Source organism: Cyprinodon variegatus, unplaced genomic scaffold, assembly GCF_000732505.1.
Source record: "Cyprinodon variegatus isolate N-32 unplaced genomic scaffold, C_variegatus-1.0 Scaffold331, whole genome shotgun sequence".
NCBI lineage: Eukaryota > Metazoa > Chordata > Actinopteri > Cyprinodontiformes > Cyprinodontidae > Cyprinodon > Cyprinodon variegatus.
The window spans coordinates 700,299-718,861 of record NW_015150784.1 but is presented as its reverse complement, the minus strand read 5'-3'; the positions used below and the strand labels follow the sequence as shown (position 1 = coordinate 718,861).

At 35.2% G+C, this 18,563-nt stretch overlaps 1 protein-coding gene across 1 annotated transcript in view; it reads right to left on the bottom strand.

Moving 5' to 3' along the window:
- The window catches only part of cabp7 (calcium binding protein 7), a 28,788-nt gene that overhangs the window by 2,941 nt on the left and 7,284 nt on the right, over positions 1-18,563 (bottom strand). The window contains exon 2 of the mRNA XM_015385092.1: positions 41-184. Coding sequence (XP_015240578.1) covers positions 41-184 — 144 coding nt within the window. The remainder of the gene's footprint in view (positions 1-40; positions 185-18,563) is intronic.

The following is an 18,563-nucleotide window of genomic DNA, read 5'->3' as shown; positions in this document are numbered from 1 at the left end:
CAGTTTGGCCATGTAAGCAGAGAGAAGGTCAGAGACGCACCGTCCATGTCAAGTCTTTGGATGATAACCTCAAGCTCCACTTCATTCGGCATGTAGCCCAGCGAACGCATGGCCATTCCCAACTCCTGCTTTGAGATAAAGCCATTCCCATCTCTGTCAAATACCTTGAAAGCTTCGCGAATCTCTGTGGAAAAGAAAGCGAGGAACAAGCATGAAGTTATGGTATTACTGGTTCATACTGGCTCTTTTATTCCCTCACAATCTCTGAAAGCTTATTCAGTCACACAGAATGGGCAATACACAGTACAAACAGTTTATAGGGATTTACAGCAGCTATGCTGCCCAGGTAGAGATTTTAAGGCAGTTCTTTTTGGTCAGTCTCTCCTTTACTTAAATTGGTAAGAAGCAAACATGCTACATTGGTTATATAAAGGGTTTGTGGACTGTTGCTTTTCTAACTTCTTTTCATAAGTCTCCAAATCACTGAAAAACAGTTAAAGCTGAATTTTATTTCAATCCAGTTTTCTTCCACAAAAGTAATACTGATATAAACTTTATATATGAATTTTAGCAATCATGTTTTCCTCATTTCCTGATGATAAATCAAAGTAAACTACCCCTGTTTAATTGTCATTTAGGACGACCAATCTTTTTCTTAATAGGTAAATAAAAGATTTTGTTTAATCTTTCTCTATAGAGCTCAGAGAACTGCTTTAGATTTGTAGACCACCTTGCTCACACAAACACCGTTTCATCTTTGCGCACAAAATTTTTTAGCGGTTTATGGATGGATAGATTTTAAAGAATGCTTTAAACCATGGCTTTGATCTCCTTATTCCATTTTACTGCTAATTCGATTGTATGATTCGATTGTTCATTTGATAGATCCTGGCTTTAACTCCATATATGATGTCCATATATGATGAGGTATTGGTTCAAAATGTACATGTAATGTTTATTTTATAATGCAATCTATGTTGTTCAGTGACAAGTTGCTTTTATAGCAAAACACAGACACAACGTGATGCTTTTATCGGTTTAGTTCATGGTTGGGATGATTTTCATAAAACCTCTGTACATGTTTCTGTAAATCAGGGTCTGTCCCTGTGGACATTGGCAATCTGTTATCTTTGTTTTTATGTAGCTTTTGGAGGAAATTGGTTCTTCTTTTGTAAATAACTCTTCAGATAATGCTGGTATGGGATTCATTTCAAAGTTGGTAATGATGCTCTCTACCTGCCTTAACATTATAATTTGTCCAATCTAACCGGGATGATACAAGCTGGATATACGACTGTTCTTTATGAGTAACAGATGACCTAAATGAATCAAACCCTGGTTCAACTACACAAAGTTGCTACTTAAATGCAAACTGAATATGTATGAATATATATGATGTATTTTTGGGATCTTTAAATAAGTATTCTAGAAGATCTTAACAGAACTTTAGAAGATTATTGGAAGGAAAAAAAAATAAATTGATCATTAGTGTTTGATGGATAAATAAAATTTAAATTTGATGCCTAAGAAACATTTAAAAATTTGTACATCAGCCAGTTATCATACCAATCAAAAATATTAAATGTTGTGTAATCTACATTTAAAAGTTTTACATTTGTCATCACTTGTTACTATGACCAAACTAATAAGGGTTTTAACAGAAAGCATTGAGAGGGTTTATTCCTTTCTAATTAACATCACACTTACAAAATATGCCAGAAAGATTTTCATTTGGCTCCTATTACTCTGCATCAAAGTATTCTGTTTGAAGTGGGGGGAGAGCAGAGCTGCACTTCAAAGGCTTCGATTTTACTGTAGTGATGTGGGAAAAAGATGCAGCTCTGAAAGCTGATGTTTCGTAGTGAATAAGAAGATCCAGCCTACATAGAGTTTTAACCTTTCCCTCTGTCCATGCTCAAAACTGTGGCAAGCCGTTTTAACATAAAATCGGCTTTGCTTGATAAATGTATTTACATTTTGGTTGTCTAAAAATGAGTTTTGATTTGTAAAAACTACATTTTAAGTTTCTGAAGTGGCAATTTCAAATGTTAACAATCTGACTTGCAAAAAAACCAAAAAGGATTTCAAGTAACTTCCGCCATATTTCAACAGATCTAAATGTCTTTACTGATTGCTTAAATATATTTTCTTTAAATGTGGTTCTAGTTATGTCTAGTTCTAAATCTACAAATCATTTTGTAGGATTTTGCTTATTAGTGCAAGTGAAAAGTTTGACATAAATATTAATCATAAGTAAGATTAGTTTTGTTAAAGAATAAAAGGTCAAAGTAAGGCAGTGAAGTTTCTTGATAAAAAATGCATACAAATTTTTTTACAAATCATTTATTTTTGTAGGTTAATAGGTAAAATAAAAGTCCAAATATAAAGAGTCATTTATTATTTAAAAGAGCTGGCCCATCTTTGGGAAGTGAACTACACAAGCAGGCTCCCTAAAAAGAGCAATACTTCCAGACTCCTTAATGATGCAGAATCTAAAAAAATCGGTCAGACTCAAGTTGTTACTTTACTGAATAAAACCAAACATTATCGTTCTTAATTAGACATTAATGCTGCCATAGAAAAGACTCCACAAAACTGGTTTCATATGAGAAAGGTTCAAGTTACTGCTGATGATGATTCATTCATGAACTGGTCATCAGTAAATGTGCTTAAAAAAAAGAAGCATTTATTCCCTTGGAAAATGCAGCTATGTTGATACAATGCCCAGAAGTAAAGACATGAGCAATGAACTTAAAAAACAATTGTTGCTAGTCAACAATCTAAAAGGGATTAAGGGGTAATTATGAATCTATTTGAAGTCCATCAGTTAGCAGTAAAAACATGCTAATCACAAGAAGAACACATTTCAGACGATTGTCAATCTTAACCAAAAAAAGGAGAAATATAAAGTCTCCTTAATGGATGGGGAAAACAAACCATAACTAATTTAATTTCCGGTACAACTTTCAAACACCACAGCCGAGAGATGATTTTTTTTTTTTTTTGAAGAATCTGGAATCAGTGTATTCTCAAATATGAGGCCAGTGTAGCAAATCTAGAAGAGATCATCTAGAAAATAAATGAGTCAAGCTTCTGCACTGGCCTGGTCAAAGTCTAAGTCTCCATTTAAATTGCTGTCACTGTGAACTATTGGTTTCAAATTCCAGTCCTTAAAGGGGATCATCGTTTTTTTACATTGGGCCCTTGATTTTACCTTATTACATCATGTTCTACTCACCCATATGAGTTTTGTGTCATTTGGGGCTGTTCTGAAGATATTCCGTTAGGTTATATCCAGTTAACATCTTCCTATGTGCGATCGACTTGAAGGCACAAACTGAACTGTTCATAATTTATCATTTATGGTACGCCAGCTTTCATAACATTTAGGCGAATCACTGTCCCCCAGACATCACCGGTTATATTAAAAACAACAACAAAGCGGAGTGTGTATGATGTCATCCATGCGCCGGACTGGAGTTGTGACAGGCAGCCCGGCGCGTGGATGACAACAGGCGGCTACGCTCTACCCCTTCTATTTGTTCGACTAGCTAATTTGAATCGTTAAATTACATTTTGAGAGCAAGATCATCTGTGGTAGTAGCACTAGACATCTTTCAGGCATGTGAGTAAAACTAGCAGCAGTTCAGCAGACAGGATGAATGAATGGTAGCCAACACGCGCGGATGATGTCATACACACTCCGCTTTGTTTTTAAAAGATAGAAATATAAAAAAACATAACCGCGGATGTCTGGGGGACAGTGATTCGCTTACATGTTATGAATGCAGGCGTATCATAAATGATAAATTATGAACAGTTTAGTTTGTGCCTTCTACTCGTTGCCCATAGGAAGACGTTACTTGGATATAACCTAACCGAATATCTTCGTAACAGCTCCAAATGACACAAAACTCATATGGGTGAGTAGAACATGATGTAATAACTTAAAATCTAGGGGCCAATGTAAAAAAAACAGTGTTCCCCTTAAGGGCTGGTACGCCCTTAAATGCACTGCAAAGGGGTGTCTAGAAATAAGATAACAATACTAAATCTGTGGGAAAAGTTTTCCAAAAAAAGTACAATTATCTGTCCAGACATAAAGATAATTTTACTTGACAAGATTTCTTGAATTAAGATTATAGTGTAAGGTTGGATACTTTAAACAAGAAATTAACACTTTTAATTATACTTAAAAAAAAAAAATCTTAATTTACAGTGTGTGAAGCTGCTTAAACACATCTTACTCCAATGTAAGTTCATTAGCAGTGCTTTGCATGGTCTGACTGCATGCTACCCTGCTAGTTTATCCATTTGACTGTAAGGCTGGGGACACATTTAAAAGCTACCGGACACCAGCCCTCAAGAATTTGTGTTTGAGACAAAAACAAAAGTTACATGGATATATGGACCAAGATTTCTCAACAACGATATGAGAGACTTATAGAACGATGCATGAAAAGACTCCTTCAAATGACTACAGTTGCTGTTTTTTTCTTGGATTATACTAGAAGAACATTCTTTTTTCCAATGGTGCATATCACGTAGTTAAAGAATTTATAAAGTAAAAAAAAACCTTCAGAAGAGGACAAGACACAAAAAAATGTTGTAGTCATATTCAAGTCTAGACTAGTTTATAAGAAACATGGTTTTAGTCATTCTCTTACATTTTCGTTTTCAAAATAATAATTACCCAAATGTTTTGACTTTTGGTTCTTGAGCAATGATTTCAAAGTACATATTCATTAACCCTTTATAGGGCAAGTTAGCGTTTTTGATCACTTGCATACCCCTTACAAATGGAGTCTCCCCCATCCCTCAGTGAAGTCTAGAGGCACAATATGTATATCCAGCCATTCAGCAAAGATACTGCTACATGGCTGTACATCTTATTTTGTCATTTGACCAATTAGATGAGCGCTTTAATGATATATTACCTACTGTAAATTAAGTAGAGAAAAAAAAGGTTAAAAGCTAATTGAAAAGTTAAAAAGTAGAGTTAAAAAGTTAATTAACCTCGTTAACAATTATATGTAGGTTTATAAACTAAAAAATGTAAGTGCCAGTATCAGCAATAATGCCTCAAAGGTTATGCTGTACCAAAAGAAATGTGTTTCTTTCATTCTCAGAGAGAGTTTTTCATGAATTTCTTATAGAAGCACATTTGTTATTTTTTTTAAATATATTCAGGAAAGTTGGCATTTCTTGTTATTACATTGACTTTAATTTCTGCCATCAAAATTTTTTTAATGTTACAAAGGTAATAAGGTCTTGCCCTGGATTCCAATAACACTATTGGCTTGAAACTTGGATTTTCAAAGTATTTTACTGAGCGCCCTATAAAGGGTTAAACTGTGGTCAAGCTGAGAGCTTTTATTATAAAAAGAGCTAATCTGCATTTGCTTATGTGACTTTGCTAAAACAAAAATTCATGCAAGCACTGAAGCGAACAAACAAAGGCCATTTATCTTGTGTGTACATGAGTCAATGGAATTTAGCCGTGGTAGATTGTAGATTGAGGTGTACCCCTTTCTGGTTTATATTCTCGCACTGGAAAAAAACTGTCACAGAAAAAGAGTAAATTGAGGTCCTTTTGATCAAGCAACATAGTCTTTACGATACCTTGACATATCAGGTGTAACATTTTTGTCTAAATTACAGCCAGGAGCGCTGCTTGAGTTTCTTATCTCCCTGAAGCACCATCTGAGATTCAGTGTCGCGACCTCTGGCGCCAGAGACAAATAATGAATTCATTGAGCCAGCTGGCCAGCAGCCGCACTATTGATGGATTTACTTGTGAGGGAGCGTATTCAGAAGGACAAATATAAAGCAGCTTTTATGAGGAAAATAAGTGTGCATTTACATGCCTTAAAAGAAGTATTAGCAATAACATTACTGATTACCTTTAGATGTAAATGTAAACTCTCTTATACTGAACGAATTGCTAAATGAAATACATGTCTGAGAAAATGATTTTACCGTAACCGAAAGGTTTTATTTGAATACAAATAAAATGAAGCAATTCTCATATGAAGTCTGATAAGGTCACAGCAAAAGGCAATCTAATTCGTATAAAGATTTTTTATATATCCCTTTAAATTGTAAATGCATCATTATGAATTCTAAAGTAGACCAAAGCATAATGAAAACATGAACTGTAAAACAAACAAACTGCAAATGCATTTTATTACAGATGCAAACACAGAGAGGAAAGAAAAAAGGACTTTGAAACACTAGACAATAAGGTTTAATCAGTTAGCTGAAAGCTTTTCAGAAAACCCAGCTTTGATTGTGTCCTTCATCTGACAATATGCATAACCTTGTGCTGCAAGCTTTCAAAAGCTCAGTGATCTAAAGCCAAGACCGGCTCACTTCCTCTGTATGTAATCTCTGAATTAAAAAGAACGCATCAGCCTATGCTCTAAAGCTGCATGAAATTAGGCTCCAAACGGGGGAAAAAGTTAGTGTTAAAAAAATAATGATGAAAATCAACTGTGGCCTGGGTCAATAAGAAAATAACATGCTTCTGCTGTTTATCCTTCTACTGTTTTTTGAAATAATGATGTTTGCTTTGACCCAGAATAGTAAAATATACGGTCAAATGGGAAAACTGTTGAGTTTTGTTACCATTATCTCTCTGCAGTTTTTTTAAAAATATGTAAAAAAAAATATGAAAATTTTCATTCACAGTTATGTAAAACAATCAAAATAGCTTCCAGATTTTTATCAAGGGAAAAGCAAACAAGAACTGTTTCTGATGACCATTGGTGTGGTCAGTTTATAAATAGTGATATATCAGAGCAGAGTTGACAAGGCGTAAGGATTGGTATAAATTGAGAGCCCTAAATCTTACTCCTAGGACTAATTTTCTTAACCAATAAAGTCTGATAGTGTCAGAGAAAGGGTATTTTTTCTTTTCCTTCAGTTGTGAGAAAATGACTTGCAACCTGATTCTGTCTATTCAGCTCTTTAAGCAGATATTTAGAAATGGGTGCACTACAGTCAAGAGAAGAGCAAAGTTTTTGTGATTTTCAAATGGGTAATGTGAAATACTTGTGCAAACCATTAAGCGCATAGAATCGCAACTTAATAACGTTTATTGAAAGTAGATGCTTCCTGTTTGACCCTACCTGCTGACTGGTAGTGCAGTTTTTTGCACAATTATCTTACAAACAACAATGTCCTGCTTTTGAATCCTGGCCCAAACTTTTTTAGCCCAATCATTGTATGTTTGTCCCATACATGTATAGGGCCTCTTTTGTTTTTTCCTTCTGTGCCTAAATTGCATTAGGTTACTGTAATATGGTAATTACTGGCAGCATTTTTGACGCAGTCTGAAGCACTGTTGCCTTGCAGTAGAAAGGTCCTGTGTTTTGAACTCTGGCCTGGGTCCGATGCTTTTTTTTGGGTTCTGTATGTACACTCTGTTTTCCTCCATGAGTTCAAAAACATGATTGTTTGGTTAACTGTCTCCCTACTCCTCATCAGGCTACCAAAAACTATTTAGCAGGTATAGAAAATAAAATTGATGCTGTTTTCAAACATGCCTACTTTGGTCAACTTTGCCCAATTGATATTGTTTTGAAAGTTGTGTGGATTTGCAACACTGGATTTTAAAAACCTTAGTTCTTTTGCCATATCGTTTTTAGAGAAAGTAAACTGAGATTTTGCTTTTCGTTATTTTAAATGAATTTTTACCCAGCAATGCTCACTCTGACCATGGAATTAGCTTGCATCAATGTCATTCCCTGTGAGATAAGCTACTTTATCCACTTTAAAAAAAAAAAAAAAGAAATCAGATTGATGGCCTTTACACAACCCTTTTTAAATTGACAGGTAACATCTGCTTATTCTCTAAAGTTGCTGCTCATGTCTTTATTTATGGCCTTTAGGATCCCCTTCTGCCAGTCTTAGACTGATATAATCCAGAAAAGAAGAGCTGATTTTAAAGAGATGGACAGTTGCTTGATGATCAGATAAGGAAGATGCATTTGTATAGACGCACATGGGTGTTAATTTTACTTCTAAGTATTTTTCACAAATGACAGAACTGCAAAATCTGCCCAGTTGGGTCACATTTAACAGTAGTGAAATAAGACAAATAAATGTACCCTGTAAAGCCCTCTCGAACTGTTCTTGATCTGTCTTTTGTTAGGGTGTCTGGAGTTTTGCTCTCTTCTGGTGTGAGTGTGCTTCCTTTTACAGAGGGGATCTTTGCTGGTAGCTGGGGCTTCCTGTGTTGCTTCACATTTCTCAATCAAGATGGCTAGTGTGTATTTAAGGAGGCGAAGGATCATCTAATTTCCCTGGATATTTACCCCTGATGGTATTCCAGCCAAAGACCCAAACCAGGAATATCTTTCTTGTTAAAATTTATTTTCTTATAAATCTCCCTAATGTCGACTATTTTCCCAGACAAGTGGTGAACCTCAGATCCTCTACGTTTTTACCTGTGTGAAACATTTCTTAGTCTTCACCACCTGCCTACGTGCTCTCAAGCATGACGTCTCTGGTAAGTACCAATGGTCTTGGATCTCACTCACATTCTCCAGGACCTCTTGGGTACAGTCCGTGAAGCCTGCCGAATCAAACCCCTACAGATCCTGCTACCTCCCCTTCATCTCTTAAGAAAGCAAATCAATCAGTCATCAGTTGTCATCAACCAACTTTTTCTTGATCAGTCTGCTTTTCCCCCCTCAGACCAACTATAAAGTACAACTGACTTCCAGTTCACTGCAGTTCTTTTCTCACAGATTCTTGTTGCTTATTGTAAATAAAACTTAAAAATTCAGTGGTTATCCGTGTGATTCTGCATGTGGTTCAAAAAACTACAAACCAACATGACAGAATCAGTCTGACCCAGCAGATTTCAATTCCTTGCACTGAATCACCTCATCATCAGGATAAGTTAATCCACTTTTTTGACTGTACAGCACAAGATCAGCAGAGGAAACAGTTTACCGAAATGTTTCAGGAGCTGCTTAAAAGAACCACTCCTTTGGGGTCTGCCCCCTCTATGTCCTGCAGACCTCTCATTTCTGAACTAACTCCTCCCTGCAACTTTTAGTTTAAAATCATGAAAAGTTTGTCAATTGCCTGCACTAAAAGTTTGGCTATCAACTTGTAATATTAACCTAAAGGCTTCTAATCGTAAACTCTCTCCCAGATAGGTCAATTTGAAATCCAGGCAGTTCCCCTCAAGCAGCCTGATAATTTAATGAATTATCCTGTTTTTCACGTCTCTGTCATCAAGGTTGTCCTGTTTAATTCTCTTTAAAGCATTAAAAGACTTTAAATAGATGGCATCAAATTAAGCCAAGTACGTTTTTTAGGTAATATTATGCACAATACAGTCTTTTTTTTAATCACTCCAGCTAACACCATAAAAACACTAAAAGTACCCCTTATTGTGTTTTCTAGATTTATTTATTTTGACCTGGTTTAAATGGCAAATAAAGGAGGCATTTTTTTATATAGAATATTCTAGTTTTTAGTTATTTTTATAACTGCAACTTTAAGAAGATTATGTTTTTTAAATGTATGCTATTTTTCTTGAAACACAAAAAACATGGTTAAAAGTCTGCCGACCATTCAGGTGAACATAAACTGAACATGAAGATCAATAGATTTTGTTGACCTTTCTCACCATACCACATTCTGATTAATGCTGCATGATGGTGAAACTGAATTGTATTCAGTTTCTATCGTTTGACAGGGGTTTCTGTATTTACCCTCTGTATGCCAAGTACACAAAGAGAGAAAATCTTGGTTTGAAGCCTCTAACTTTTCCTGCTGCTCTTGATTAATCCCCTCCAGTCCTGATGTTGGCCCTGTGTCTCTTTTCAGAAAAAAGGCATTATTAGAGCTTTTGCTGCTAAGTACTCTGAAAACCAGTTTGTGTAGCTACAATTACCTTTTAAATTACTTCTTTGTTGCACTTTTCTGCTTTTTATGACAATACATTACTATTTAATACAGAGATATTTCGAGCTGGACCCATGAAACAGATATCATTAGCAGCATTTATAATTTAAATGTTTGTGTTGTATAAACATATTTGAAATCTTAAGGAGTTTCTGGTCCAGGATGCTAACTGGCTGCATGGCAGAGCAGCAAGAAGATCCCGGGATTGATTCCCAGCCTAGGGTGTCCATCAGGACCATCCTGATGGACAAGCGGTAAAAGATGATTGGATATTGACTGAATCAACTGTACTTGATTATAATTTGGGTTGGAGATTTGTAAACTCCGCAGTCTCTTCCTACTCTCCTCGTGAGTAAATGGTAAATGGCATGTACTTATATAGCACCTTTATTCAAGTCAGGAGACTTGACCAAAGCGCTTTACACTACATTCATTAACCCATTCATGCACACACTCACACACTGATGGTGGCAAGCTACATTGTAGCCACAGCTGCCCTGGGGCTCACTGACAGAAGCGGGGCTGCCGTACCCTGGCACCACCGGGGCCCTCTGACCACCATCAGTAGACAATAGAGGTGAAGTTTCTTGCCCAAGGACACAACGACACTAAAAATCGGAGTTGGGCTTGAACCGTCAATCCTTCGATTTCAGGGCAAACTCCAACATCCAATGCCACTGTCGCCCCTGTAAACTAAATTAATTGTCTCTGTGCCTTCTTTCTTTGTATGATGTTTTAGGTGCTTAGACCTGACATTTCCCTACACTCACTGGATTCTCCTTGACCTCAAAATTGATCAACTATTTTCCGCCTTCTCAAGCCTGCCATCAGCATGCTCAGCCTGTCACCAGCTGGTTCAGCAGTCATCTGCCTTCTCAAGCAGGCGTCCAATCTGTTTGTCTACAATCCTAGTTCAGTCAATCACAAACTTTCAATAAACCTTTAAAACGCAATACCATATCTGGCTAAACAATGGGTTCTCTGAAGCAATTCATAACATATTGCTTGTGCAATCTTTCAGCTAAACCTTTACTCCCACCTAGCTTCCCAAATAAGGAGCTTAGATACTGCAGCAAGTAAATAGCCAGCTTCTTTAATGGTGAATTAGATGCATGTAGGTTCCCTGTGGATGGTCTTATTGAGCTCTCCAGTCAACAGTATACCTAACAAAAATGTTACATGCTTTTATTGATAGTAGGATGTTTTTCATATTTAGAATTATTTAGTAAATTTATTTTACACTTGTATCCTTCTCCTGAGTACATCTTTCGAATACGGCTCTTGAAGGATTGACACCAGATGTTGTTTGATTTTCTGATTTGATGGATTTTCTAGCACTCTTTTTCTTTCCACTTGACTTTTTATTAATGTGCTCGGATACCACTATGTGTAGAAAGCAAGATAAAAAAAAAAAGACCTTTCATTATTTACTCTCCTTATGGAGAGTTTTAATGGTCGTCTGCTGGACAAGTTCCAAGTTAGCAGTCTTCCCCATGACTGTTTAGGCCATAGGATAATAGTCCTGTATCATAGATCATTTTCATTCGTCCTTTTTAATGTTGTAATTGTCTGAGAGACTTTATTTTAAGCTTCCATTAGTTGTAGGCCACAATGATTGAAATCGATGGACATTCATTCTTGAAATCATTGACCTTGTATCTAATAACTCCAAATTATAAATATTTAATTTTCATGAATTTTGATTATATTCTAAATTATAAAGACGTTTTTTACAGTTTTGTTTTTCTATGTAAAGTGCAAAAATCCATGCGACACAGTCTGTGACTTCTAAACAAAAAACAAACATTATCCCTGAAAGAAGGCATCCACCAAGAATGGAGAGCACCCCACTGGGACTGTCCAGTCTGCAGCATAAAACCCTCCTCACCTTCACTAACGATCATGACACTGAGTACTACAGTAATAGACTTGATACAGCAGGAGGTAGATGAAGTCTCTCTGCTCCACAGGAAACAAACTAAAGAGAATAACCACAGGCAGCATCAAGCATTAGGTTACACTCTGTACAAACCTTCAGAAAAAACTTTTTTCCATGTTTTATTTCAAAATTGTGAATATTTGATCTTAAATGTCTATTTTAGACCACTTTGAACTAGATTATTGCAGAAATGCTCTGTTCATTTTTCTAAACTGATCACCAGTTTGTAGAAAAGGAAGAATAATTTCCCCCAGTTAATTGCACTCACTGACGATCAAACAGGAACCTATGAGTCAGTCTGAGGAAGAAGCACGTTTTTTAAAGAGATGAAAGAGACGCAAAAAAAAAAAAAAGCTTTATTGCTTCAACCAAAAAGGCCTCCTTTCAGATCCACAAGGTGATTTAAGTCACTCTGAAAAATATGTTTTCACCACATGAAGCAGATTGTTTTGTCAAAAAGTATTCAGTTTTAACTGAGATGAAAACATTAATCATTGTAAATATACAATAATATACAGTGGCAACCGCAGGAACAACACAAATAATGCTGCACTGGAACCAAGAATACAGAATGATGTAATGCTATGTGTATATACTTTTCTCAGTACATTACTTTTTGATAGAGTAATGAATCACAAAATGATTGCTGTGTGTCAGATGAAGATATGTAAAGTCCTTCAGTTACATCCATCATTTGTTTTAGAAGCACGATCCATCCAATATTTTAAGTGGAAAAGTATTCCATGTGAGAATTTCTTTTTTCTAATTTAACCTAATGTTGGTATACTGGCATATTATAATATATTTTGTCATGGATCTGTTTAAGTTTTCTTTTTGAGTTTTCATTGGTTTCATTTCCATTTTGTGTAATTCTATTTTTCTGGTTGTATTTGAGTTCTTATGTATTTCTTGTTTACCCTCTGTTGCCCTCTTGTGTCAGTCTCCTTCCCCTGCCTCCCTTCTAGCTCCCTGTCAGATCTTTCTGTACACACCTGCTCCCAATCAGTTAATTACTCCATTCTTTGCTCTGTTTGGCATTTATACTCCTCCTTAGCAGTTCCGGATCCTATTTGCTGGATTCTCTTCATACCTTAATTCCCACCTTTACCCATGTGTTCCCCTTTGTTCTGGTTTCTGTGTAACTAGTTCAGTTATTTTTGGATATATGCTTCAGTTGCCACCATTTGGATATTAAATCTGCCAGAAACCACCTCAGCTTCCTTCTCTGCATTTGGATCCTCTTAAAAACTTTCACACAACTTGACACTTGTAACTCATTTTTTCAACAGGATTGGTTTGAGAGTTCTAACAATTTTTTTAACTTGTTAAAACCTAGAAAGATGTTGACATCTTAGAATCTCTTCTCTTTAGCTCCCTCCACTGGTTTTCCTTTCAATTGTCAGCATCAAGACATAGAATTACTGGTAAGCTTTTTGTGTTGATTTGGCCCCATATTTTTCATCAGCAACCTTTTTAAAAACCTAAAGTTATCTTCAGTTGTTTTTTAGGCACCATCAAATGTGTATTTCCCTAGTATTTTAGAAAAAACGATGGTGCCATGGAATCTAAAAGGGTTACTTGGCAATTTGGACATGAAAAATCCCCACATCACAGCTTTTCAGCTGTACTTAATAGTGGACAACAGATGGTTTTACATGTATTAATTTATTCTTTCACAGCAAACCAACCTAGAGTGAATGTTAGTGACTAGAATTACCAGATCAAACCTCACAACTCCAGTAGAATCTCTGCTTTAGTCCACCAAACCTTAACATTTTAAATGCTTTTTTCTCTGGCATACCTCCCTAATAATAATGTACCTGATCGATTTGTAGGTAGAGTAGTGTCTAACCTGTCTAAATTGGCAATACTTTTCTCTTTAATGTTTCAAACTCTGAGCTGTACAATATTTCTTTTATCTTTCATTTAATATATCTTTAAAAGTTATAGATGCAAATATAAAGATAAGTCCATAAACAGCCTACTGGCTTGTGGCTAAATATGCTTCTTTGTTATGTTATATTCATCTGTGCTTTTTTTCAATAGTAAATGTTTGTTTACATGGGATTTATCTCCCCAGTTAATAAATGTTTGCAATAACAGATTAATTACATTTAACTGTAGACAGCAACAGATGTGTTTACATCTTAATGAAAATGCTGACAAATTATCTTTAATGACCCAAATAGATTGTGGTGTATAATTTTTTTTTTTAAACTGAGTGTTTTTCCTAAGCATTAGCAACTCATGCAGAATTACTAGACAGCAAGTGGATGTGCTATGGAAAGCCTGCAGCTAAAACAACTCCTGCTGTCAAAAAGTATTTGAAATCACCACCTGCTGCTCAAGCTAGACTTAAATCATGATTACAACCCACACGTCTTCCATGTTCCTTCAGGTAAATGATTATTTATGTGTATGTAAGCTTTTTTTTTTTTTTTTTAAATACAAATGGTTGTTTTTTTTAGATTATATTTGGTTTGACATTCTTGTGCCCCTTTTAATGTTTCTAGCAGCTATTTAAGGTGTATTGCTGCCAATGATGGCGAATAAGAGTAAAAAATTGACAAAAAAAAGTCATCTGTGCTGCAGAGGGGATGCTGATAAAAGCCTGTTTGACATTGGGTCAATATAAAAACACTCTGATATACCTGTCAGAGCCATTGGTTGGTATTTATAGATAACCTGAATGGCAGTTGTTGTCACTGCACTGCAGAAAGAATAGAATTTATATGTCTGTCAAAGAATCGTTCAAGTTTTTATGAGTTAGGTTTTGTCTTATAAATCAGACTAATAACACCTGACTAAGAAAACAGAAACAAAGAGTCAGGACAAATGCATGTAATATTAGCTCTTCATAATACACTGGATATATAATCTGAGCTCAAAGGAGGAAGTCACATCATTTGATTTTCATACTCTTTTGAAAGTTTGATAATAGAAATAAATCAGCACAAAGTCTCCATCAACACAAAATGATACACAAATGCAGTACATTCATCTGCATCCAATTTTGCAGCAAAAGAAGCTACATTTGTCAGCACAAAGGAGGACAGCTTTGCATACAAAGTGGAAGACTCCACAACACTACAACACTGTATGTCGGGGGATTCTCCTGCTGGCTGCAAACTATAAATATTGCTCACATCCTCTGTCAGCAATGCACCAAGGAGTGCTACAAGCTCATAGACACCTCCTGGGCAGTAAATGTCAGGAAGTCACAACTGCTCAGCCATAAAACGACAGGCTTATCTGTGTCAACCCGTGCGGTATTTACCACATTGGCCTGTTTGATGGAAATTATTGCTTTAAATGAATGTAATCCAGAGTTATGCTTCTTCTTCACTGATTTGTCATGTTTTGGCTTGCTGTTCATGTCAAAATACCATAAGGAATCTCGGGGGGACTTAATAAATAAATGCGATAAATTGCAAAGCATTCCTAATCATTGTAGTATTTGTTAAAACTGCTGTGGTTTATAGCCCAAACATTAAACATTTACTACTGCATAATCTTTAAGAATGTAAAATTTGTAAGTGTTTAATTACTCTTTTAAAAGGGGAAATGTCATTGTACATTAAGTTAAATATTATAGCTTTTTATTTATGGCTGTTATGCCCCTTGGCCATGTATAACACCTAACCTGGCTCTGGATCCAGCTTTTAATATAAGGCTCATTAAAATGTGAGACACTTGGCAAATAATAATGTCCACTTTAATGAGATTCTGCACTGCATCACAGAAGTCCACAAATAATTACAATATGACACGTCCAGAGATTAGAATTTTTTGGTTGTTATAAGAATCCTGAAAAGTTCAATTAAAGGCCCTTTAATACATAGAGTGCACAATGTGAAATACTTTAGAGGTCAATACTTTAGAGGTCAAATTTTCTAATAGATTATAATTGGAAAACCAAACATCCTGTCTTGTTGTGATATGAAGCAGGAGGGAACGTTTCTGACACAATAGGCAGAAAACTGTGATTTTTAAAGCGAATGGTACCAAAATAAATGGATAATTTTTTTTTTCTGGATACCTGAGGCAAATTTCTCAGTTTGAAATATTTATTGCCAAGGCTTTTACAGATGACACTTGTTTCTTTTTTTTTTTGTCTCCAAAATGTTTATTTACAATAGTTTTTTTTTTTATTTGTACAAAAGGTCTGCCAAAGTCTGCAGATTTTATTATAAAACACCAATAAATGTCCCCTCAAAATGCTTCACCGGTACAATAATTAGCCTGTCTGAGTCAAAAAAACAACAGATGACTTTTGACAATCAAACAAAATGTTGTTATAAGGAAACATTTTCTATAGGCTTATAGAGTTTGAGTGACATAACAGTGCTGATCAGAAAAATAATTGCTACTATGTGTGTCACAATCCTTTGTTTTTTGGCCATAATTTAAATTCCTTTGTTATTTAGTTCTGTACTTTTGGCCTGTTGTAGGTTGGTTTGAGGATATTTTAGTTTGCAGTTTTAGTTTTACTACTGTCATGGTGCATAACATAAAACAGGAAAAAAAAGTGATCAATTTCTGTAATTTAATTTACATAGTGAAACACTTAAAATAAATTCATTGAACAAATGATCATCATAAATCTTATTTATGATGATCTTCTGTTTAAAAGAAAAGAAAATTACATTGAAGATTAGAATGTTTAATTCGACCAATTAAAAATAATTATTACAGACATGTGGGCTAAATGTGACGTATGTTTGATAAGCATGCCTACTCTGACTTTCTTTGTTTCATTTTATGAATTTTGATTTTGATATCATATCCATGCTTATAGCTAGTGTTAACACATTTCCCTTTTGAATTTCTCAGTCTTCATATTCATTACCTTACCCTATGCACTCTCTAGTATCCTGCTTTTCTCACAGGTTCAGCGTGTAATTCATCAGTTTCACCCTGTTTGCATCATGATCCCAAGATATTTGTAACCAGTTTTCCTTGTCAGTTCCCACTGTTCCCACAACTTTGTCTTCAACATTTTCTGTATGAGACTTTTTCTATTTGAGCTTTTAGAAAATTCTTGTATCTTTAAATTTTCAAATGGACTTCAGAAAAAAAAAAACGACTTGTATACTGACTTAAAATGTACTTCTTTACATTATGTTTGACACATGCTATTGCATTTTACAGTCAGACTGGGCTCTGTAGAGCAATTTAGAAGCCTTTGGTAGGGTTCTGGTCTATTAAGTCTCCGAATGAGGGACCCAACATTTCTAAGACTTCCCTTTTATCACTCTACAAATAATCATAAAAGTTTTACTTTATGAGTTTGCGTTTGAATTGGAGATTTTGTCATCAATAATTGATTCTTTATTCCTTATTACATTAATGTGTTTAAACACAACATCTTATGGTTTTGTTCCTGTTGAAAATGGCTAACTTTTATGCTTTTTAACACAAGTTTATAAAGTTATGACACACAAATATAAATAGGCATTCCCTAATAATGATAATAATTGTTCTAGTTTACTTCGATCAAGTTTTTATATATGTGTGAACAATGATTCATTTAAACACATATCATTGTTTTTGACAGGGGTAAAAAAGGCTCAGAGGGTAGAGAAAAGGGCATGAACTCTCGCCACTGACCCGGCCCGCTCAGGTAACCATCTGCTCAGACAACATCCCCTGGAAACAACAGACCCATTAGGTGCTGTAAGCACTTCATCTGCCTCCTTAAATCTCACCAAGTGAAGACAATATCCTCTCCCATCAGGTCATTATATTAGCCTAATCCTCACTGCTGTCACTGATGTGTTTGTTATGGTTCTGCCAGAAAATTTGGAAGCTACACTCAAGGAGATAGTCAATTTATTATGTATTCATATAAATGGAATAGAGCAAAGGGCTGGAGCTGGCAGAAATAATGAGGTAATCATTATGGATATGGTTTAAATCTAGAATAGTCACTCATGTTTTATTAATTTTAACTATTTAGATTAGGCACTAAAACACAACAAATAATTATGTTGTATTGGCCTCATTTTTAAGTAAAAAAATGCCTTCCTAATATTTCCAATCATTCACATGTTTTTGGTTTTCTATCAGAAGCCCCTGAAACAATTTTAAGAAAAGCTAGCATCATACACATTTCAGTAAAACAGATTATGTGGTGAGGATGTTAGATTGAAAAGAGAGAAAAAAAAAAATTATTTAGAAAAGCTTCAAACTGAGAAAATATTTACTGTATACGGCATGAAAATCATTTATTATTATTATTTTTTTTTTTCTGTAGAGGGATGGTTTTCCAAAAACTTAAACTTTTTGGATGTTTAAATTAGTTGGGATTTTGTCTAACACCCTAAGATTCCAAAATAAATATAAAAACTGAAAAAAACTGCCATACCATGAATAGTTTTTGGTTAATTAATATTATTTTGCAAGATGCAGCGAGGATTTATGCTCTTTGTTAATATCAATAAGCTTTTGCTATCAATTTTGACTTTGAGGGTCTCTGGGGTTTGGGTACATGGAACAGTGCGTAGCGCCTTGCAGCAAGAAAGTTCTGCTTCTGAGTTCGCATAGTGCATGCATGGGTTCTCTCTGGGTACTCTGGCTTCCTCCAACAGTCCAAAAACATGACTGTTAGGTTAACTGGCTTCTCTAAATTGTCCTTAGGTGTGAATGTGTTTACACAGGGTTGTGTTGCTTTGTGTGTCTTTGAGTTGCCCTAATCCTA